General features: G+C 36.5%; 1 protein-coding gene across 1 annotated transcript; it reads right to left on the minus strand.

Annotated features, from left to right (window-relative positions):
* Positions 1-3,467: 3,467 nt before the first annotated feature.
* On the minus strand, positions 3,468-7,337 carry LOC149537472 (cold-regulated 413 inner membrane protein 2, chloroplastic-like). Its single transcript, XM_089798905.1, has 7 exons — positions 7,187-7,337; positions 6,944-7,113; positions 6,692-6,847; positions 4,690-4,785; positions 4,523-4,587; positions 4,348-4,417; positions 3,468-3,982 (listed from the first exon to the last, which is right to left on the minus strand). The coding sequence occupies exons 2-7, from the start codon at positions 7,099-7,101 to the stop codon at positions 3,802-3,804; spliced, it is 726 nt and encodes a 241-aa protein (XP_089655031.1). The 5' UTR covers positions 7,102-7,113; positions 7,187-7,337; the 3' UTR covers positions 3,468-3,801.
* Between the last annotated feature and the right edge of the window lie 789 nt (positions 7,338-8,126).

An 8,126-nucleotide genomic window follows, 5' to 3' on the forward strand; every position in this document is an offset into this window, starting at 1 on the left:
CATTCCTAACTCTGATAGTTATGGGTGATTTCCAATCCTTGTGCTTAATCAACACGTGTCCCTCTAAAGAGTACATTATACCCCCTATCTTGAAGAACAGATATAAAAATCAATTCATACCCAACCCTGGCACATGCAACATATCATGAAGTGGAATTATCTTTCCATTCTTCCTCTAAAACTGAATAGTCCATTTCCCAACTAGGTTAGGTTTGGACAAGTTTTCCATAGAAATCTGGATATTGGTGTTCTCCTCCTTATAACTAGAGAAGTACTCTCTAACTCCCGTCATATGAAATGACGTCCCACTATATATATACCAAATAGTCTGTGAGGTTGAGCTCACCATACAAGCTATAAGTGCAAACTCATCTTCCCTTCTAGTGGAAAGTTCTTCTACACTTGTTGAAGCTACCATCTACTTCTTTGCCTTCTTCCTTTATGGGCAATCACTAACATAGTGACCATACTCATGACAACCAAAGCACTGACCTTAGAAAGGTCCTTCTTCTTCTCGCTTTGTGAATTCAATCATTTACTAGACCCCTTCTTTGCTTTCCCTTTCCCCACTAAGGCAACATTTTCCTATTCCACCTCACTTTTCTAACTCTTGTTGGCACCATTGACAATACATAGTCTAAACTCATCCTGAGTGAAATCAGTCCATAGTCAATCCCAACTCGGTAAGGTATCTTGTCCACTGACAACTTGAACAAAGACACTCCATTGTTTAGTAAACCCATTTATGGCTATTCTCACTAGCTCATCATCACTAGGGCTACCTCCAATAGTTGCTAACTCTTCCTTGACAAGTCTAAGCCTAGTGAGGTAACTTGTGACGTCTTCTCCCTGGTTCATCCGAGTATTCTTCAACTTCTCTCTGAGAATCATCTTCTTGTTGGTGGTAGCACTCTGGTACAGATTCATAATGGCATCCCACATCTTCTTCATTGTATCTAGCTTTGAGATATGTGGAACAATATGATCCTTGACACCATCAAGGATTATCCTCCTTGCCTTGGCATCTTCCTTCTTGTATGTTGCAAGCTGTGTTACATCTGTAGGTATAGCTACAATAGTGGTATTTTATTCCTTGATACCATTCTCTTCCAACAATAAAGAAAGTCAAGCCTTCCAAACACCAATATTTGAAGCACCATCCAATCTATCCTAATCTCTCAAACTAGCTGAAGCCATCTCAAAGGATTAAAGCAATATAAATCTAAAGAGATCAATCTAGGTTTTATAAACCCTTAATTTCTTTCCTAGGGAAAAACACTTCTACCCTCAATACTGCTCTAATACCATGTGAAAATTCCTATTGCAATCAATGATTATTAATCTCATATCGTAAACAATTATTAAACTGCTGAAAATAAATTCACAGCTAATATCGAAAAATAACACAACTACAACTTCACCAATAAAATATGGAAAGAAATTCACAACACAAAGAATATTTTTGGACAAATTGTTCCTGAAAAAACCCCCAAGCAAAAACTAGTTCTACAGATGAGGAATTATATTAACTTCAGCAAATCAAGAGATACAAAATTCCTTGCCTTTCACTAGCAAAACTTAGACAACCTCCTAATTTCTCCTACTGATTATTAAATTGCCAAAAATAAATTCATGGCTAATATCAAAAAATAACACAATTGCAACTTCACCAATAAAATACGGAAAGAAATTCACAACACAAAGAATATTTTTGGACAAACTGTCCCTAGAAAAATCCCCAAGGGAAAACCAATTCTACAAATGAGGAATTATATTAACTTCAGCAAATCAAGAGATACGAAATTTGTTATCTCTCACTAGAAAAATTCAAACAACCTCCTAATTTCTCCTACTGATATTCCTCCGTTGTTATCTCCAATGCTATCACTATGCCCTTGCTAACATTGCAAGATTGTTTGCTATCACTGCAAACTAATTTGCTAACACTGGAAATACTTCTACAAAACTTCTTGTTCTCAAAATGCCCCTCTAACCCCCTTTTACACTACTCCTATTGGAAAACCAACGACTGAGATTGATTCTCAATCGATGGCCGAGATTAAAACAACTTAACCCTAACCAAGTTAGTTTCTAGTTGTTTCTAAAAGTGATTAATTAATTAACCAATATTTCTCCTAACTCTAACCAATTAGATAGTAAAACAATTGCTAATTAACTACATATGGACAAACAAGTGTCCAAGCTACCAAAACTAACAATACATAAATATATCAACCTTGCAATTACCATTACTCCTTGCAAGGTTCTGCTACAATCATCCACGCATTTTACTTTTCTTTGTTTTGTGTCTTCCAAGGACATGAAATTTAAGCAATAAGAAATTCACGCATAACATAAAACCCAATAGCAAGGTGTATGTTCTAATAAGGAACAATGGACAAACATTGTCAATTAGTGCATCTTGTACCCAATGCCTCCCACTGTGACATTGTTTGATGCACAATCTTCTAATCTCAATTGCTCTCAAATTTCCAAGGTTTATAGCCATTCCTAGTAATTGTAATTTCAACATGAGCCAATTACTAGGATAAAGATACCCAAATATTATTGTGAGAAAGATACCCCACCCTTCATGTTGGTTGGGGTTACAAAAGAAACTCAAATGAAACTTTACATCATCTACTTTGAACTCCATTAAATACTTAAAACCCTAGGTTATACCAATAACTTTAGCTATCTATATTGTTTCGTTGGTTGGGCATGATTGCACATAGACCCATCTCCCAAGTTTTGAGATGGAAACATGTCTCCAATATTAGGAATGTTTTTGGAAACTATCTGATTTAACAATCTCCTTTTCGATGTCATCTCCCACCACCTTTGAAGCCTTCTCAATTAGTAATTGGCATCTATCACCAAAAAAATTGAAAAATGAAGTAAAAGAAGAGAAAAAAGAAAAGACAAATTAATAAAAATAAACAAAATCCTATATAAATTTGCTAACATTTTAGATAATTCAAAGATTCATGCAAAATTATAATGATGAGATTTCACAAAGTGTAAACTTTTCGAGAGGGACATTAACAATTGTACCATAGTATGACTGATTTCCTATTATTCTATTGGTCTAAATAGAAATTGCCTTTTACCATATACTATTCTTGTATGACTGTTTTACTTTTCTTGTTTCAAAGTTTTCTATCATAACATTTTTTTTACGAATTATTAAATTATAATAAAAATGACTCTCCAAATACCCCGCCTCCAATTTTTGAAAATTAGACGTACTGATACCACCACAAGTCTTCAAGTATTTCCATCTCTTAGTAACCATGTTTTTGGTTCATTATAATTTTTTATTTTCGTATCTTAATGGGTTTCTCCATTAGTCTTTTATTTGTGTATCACTGTAAAATCTAATGGAGTTTGATATTTGTTTACTGTTACATACACTCTGGTAATACATGTACACATGCTTGTCCAACAGGATGGCTTATTAAAGCCAGTTGATAGTAAGAGTGGTCGATGGTTGCATTATTATAGAATTAACTGAAATATAATGCTCCTGAGAGATCGATAATAGATCCTACAAATGAGTGTATCTTCACCTATTCACTAGCTGAGCGGCCTTACAGTAATGGAAAAAAACATAAGATAGATAGATAAAATTTTAACGTCCACGAGGCTAAAAATAGCCTATGGGACACAAAGGATTAGGTTTTATTCCATGATACATGTCAAAGTGGCACCTTTCACATGCTGCCCGCCACTACGTAGATAATCTAACAAGCGACCGCATTGCATTTACATTCATATCACAATCTTGGAAACGAGAGTGGCTTAAAACATAAATCCTTGAATGAGACACCATAAAGGTACACAGATGAGGCACAGAGAAGCAATGCTTGCTACAACAGGATGCTGCTCAAAAGCCTTTTTCACGCCACCTGCCTTGGTGAAGTGTTGAAAACTCAAGTATGCAGCAATGGCTATGGAAATGATCATACCTGCTTGGGTTCCTCTGCAAATTTTTGATAACTGATAAGCATTCTTTCCTTTAATAGTGAGTAACTGTTCCACGATCTATAAGAATTTTCAATTGCTGCTTCTGGAATCAATTGTGTAAGGATTTTTTTCATTAACATTTCTGATCACACTCCTTGATCCATTGTCAGGATGAAAGAGAGAAAGAAAATAGAGAAAATAATCCTGTTGCTTTCTTTCATCTTGATGATGGATCATGGAATGTGATCCGAAACGTTGATGGAGAAAAACCTCACACAATTGATTCCAAAAGCAGCAATTGGAAAATTCTTTCATTTGGAAAACATAGATCCAGATAACATAGCTTTGATAAATTATTCAACGAGAATTTTAAAGAATCACCTCATGCTCATTGCGTGGTGAGGAGCAATAATCACAAGCAAGACAAATAAAAGAGGCAGCTCCATTTCCCCTAATTCCAACAGCCGAAGACATGTTAGATTAGCACAACATCCAAGAAAACATGACCGTCTTAAAGGTTACAGATAAAATATGCAGGGCTGATCTTGTAACCCACCAGGTATTGGGTAAAAAAGGCGAATAAGGAAAATTGTGAAGGCAGTCCATAAACCATAGTCACCTCTGCAACAAGACAAACAAATGATCACACTATCGGTTTACTGACCAAAAGTAGGCCGGTATGATCTAAGGACATTGCATATTTTGCAATCAGGATCTTGTCACCTGATCCATGAAATCACATCTCCAGGCGCCTCCAAGGCCAAAAGTGGCACAAGAAAAGATTTATGGATGCCAGTATGTTTCGAAAACATCAAAACCCTGCAATATCACAATCTGGTCAATATTTGCTCTGACAAATACTACCAAAGTTTCAAAGATTATTCATCAGTTAGACTTGATGGATGACAACAAAGAGTTCACATTTATTTAGAACATATAATTATTAACAGGCCTTAACCATCTTAAATACAAATTCTAACATGTTAAAACCAGAATTTCAAATATATATTGGAGCTGAACTCAATGGCCAATTTACGTAACTCTAAAATGGAAGAAGGAAATTAAAGTCCCTTTGCAGAGATTGATGTTAATAGATTTCCTAATTTTCTAAAACAAATGTGAGAAATCAGAAAGCTTCATCTTACACAGATTCCCTTTACACAAGGTCTTCCAACTGGCTTTGTCTATGCTACACTCAGAATAGGATGTGCTAGCTTAAAAAAGGACTTGAACGTTGTTATCCATTATGAAAGCACCCACGTTTTACCAGCTGAGCCGATCTCATTTAAGTAGAACAAATTTAATGGAAGACTTCGTTCAAACTTCAACAAGGGAATAAAATAAAAAAATCCAAATTTCCCAGAATACTAAGAGAAGTGCAACCATGAAAAAACAAGGACTGTGAACAGATGACTTGCTATTCTGATTTCCTTTTGATTTGATACAATTGCACGCTCAGTCAATCAAACTTGGATTTGCCGAATTGTCAGCCAAAACTAGCATAAAAGTTCTTCCTAATAGCTTATCATGTACAAAGTTCCCACAGGGAACATTTCCCTGGTAGAGACAGACCAAGATAAATGCCTAAAAAATTAAAAATCTATCTGGGCAAGTTAAATTTACTCCCCTGTTTCGTCATTACCTTGCATAAAGATCAATTGACGATTTGGCCAAGGATAGATGTTCTTATAGCATCAAAGTCAAGGCAACAACTTTCATAAAATATATCTATTTGATTGCATCTTGGTTTGTTAAAAGACATTCATAACGTAGCAGGGGTCCCAGCATGTTCTTTACTGATAAGTACGATGGCAAAGTAAACTATCTCATCACTAGATTATGCTAGGATGCCATTGGGAAGTCCTAGGTTTGAAAACTGACTGGTCCATAAGAAGAAAAAAAAATCAAAGCCATTCCAGTTGTCCTGAGTAGCAATGAAGAAAAGGTGAGTGGTATGAGCCCAAATGGGCACAGAAGAACTGGCTACAGTCATAAATATATGTGATCAAGATAATTGCAATCATAGTCGGACTAATCAGCTAGACTTGAAAATGGAGTACAGCAAGAGTATCCTAAGGAAGCGGTCCCTCGACGATTTATTTTCATGTACAGAAGGTCCCAGGAGATCAAGGAAAAAAGCCTTCTAAGTATAAATTGGAATCATATCCTTGAAAATAGGGATCTTGTAGGAGACTTTTCTTAAGTTTACACGAACTTCAGTTCCATAAAAATTAAATACTGAAATTTCCTCCATCGGACTGCTTCCTAAGGAAATTATTACAGCACAAGTCCAGTGGCGCACTAAAGAACCGGCAAGAGTTCAGAGCAGACAGCGAAAATATCATAAGCGTTCTCAGATCATACTGGACTGTCTAGAGAATAAGCCTAACAAGCACTTTAAAGTTGGCTGCAATTATCACTGAGTAGGGTTATGAAGCCATGAGAGCGAAACCCTCGTATGCCTAATTTGGCACTAAAGAACTTCCTAGAACGAGAGCACCAAAGAGACAGCGGCAGAACTCTGTGTGCAATCGGGTGATCCAAGGTTAAGTCCAAACTGGTTTAATTATTCCAGTAGCCGAGTGAGAAGGTCCTTCAGCTAATTTAACTTAGGCCTAATGGTTCAGAAGTAAAGCAACGGCAGGTCGCGAGATCGAGTCCTAACTAATTCATTCAGACGAGTAAATTAATGTAATTAATTGAGCTTCTTCGTAGAGAAACTCACACAGCGGAGACAGCAAACAGCCAACGCAAAGACTCCGTTGAGTAGAGTAGATCAACGCGCGCGCATTGTACGGAGCTCGCACCACCACGTTTGCCCCTTCCACCAAGTTTGTCCGCTTTACGACTCAGCATATTACCCATAAAAAATGAGCCAGATCTGCCAGTGAGAACAAAGTAGTCAGCAACGCATGATCAAACTCACACAAAACAAAACTACAACATCACGATATCGGCTGTAGCAAAGCAAAGGTACCTCAGAGAGTTCGGAACGGCTGTGAAAGAGGCATTGCTCGCGCTCTTGAGCTGCAGGGGCCGAACTGGTACGGCATGAGTTCGACTGGCAGCAAACGAGCATGCGGGAACTCTACATAACGACGGCCTCACAGATGAAATCAAGGTAGCACTCGTCATGTTCACACAACCCTGAAAACGAAAACATCTTTCACTACCTCAGATCTCTCAAATTCCCAAAATTTAGGGTCAGTAAATGACTTACCTGAAACAGATACTTCACAAAAACAATTGCTGCAGATCAGCAAAATCGTTAATCGGATTGATGCGAGCACAAGATCATATTCGGAGGAGATGCGGCTAGAATTAATAGATCCAGAGTCCACAAATTGCTCTCATTGACGCTGACATAGGACACATAACTTTGAATTTGAGGATTTGTTTATATGGGTGTTGTTTCCTAAGCAGATGAAACGTTGCCATAACGCCGAGTGGCAGAGGAAGCTGTGGGAAAATGCCACGTAGTCACTTGATTTGCTATCCCAGTTGCAGAGGACCGTTCCTTGTGTCATGCCGTTTCTCTCTCTCTCCATCAATGGGGCCGCAGCCTTGCAGGATGAAAAATTCATGGAGCCCTCTGTTTATAGTAGGGCCTCATACAGTCATTCAGCTTTTTCAAAAAAAATATCTCCATACACTTATTCAAATTTAGCGGCAGATATTTCTCGATCAGCAATGAGTACGGAACTTTGGGGTTACAAGACCAGAAGGGTTAAACTACTTTTTAAAACTGTATGGTAGAGTTCATCATTTGATAAGTTGGAGATGGCTGTTTAAGTTTCGGTGTTTCATAATAGAGTTTATCATATTATTTTTGATGAATAAGTGTTTATTATTAAAATTAAATATTAAAATACACACGATCATCTTGTAAATGTCACATGACCATTTCAACTTATTTTATTCAATATTTCAAAAATATCTGAAATGATAAAAAAGAATATTCGGAGTGGAAGTTAGAGTGAATATTATAATGTATAAAATGTATGATTTTAATTTTATTTTTTTTGGGTACTTGTGAATTATTAATTTTGATTGATGTAAATTATTGTTAGTTGCTTCTATAGTCGTAAAGATATTTTATTGTACTTTTTAAAAATTATACAATATAAAAGGTTTGATTTAATTGAAATCTATAGTCTTCG

This window comes from Cupressus sempervirens, chromosome 9 (genome assembly GCF_028749045.1).
Source record: "Cupressus sempervirens isolate cs-2001-9-10 chromosome 9, ASM2874904v1, whole genome shotgun sequence".
Lineage (NCBI taxonomy): Eukaryota > Viridiplantae > Streptophyta > Pinopsida > Cupressales > Cupressaceae > Cupressus > Cupressus sempervirens.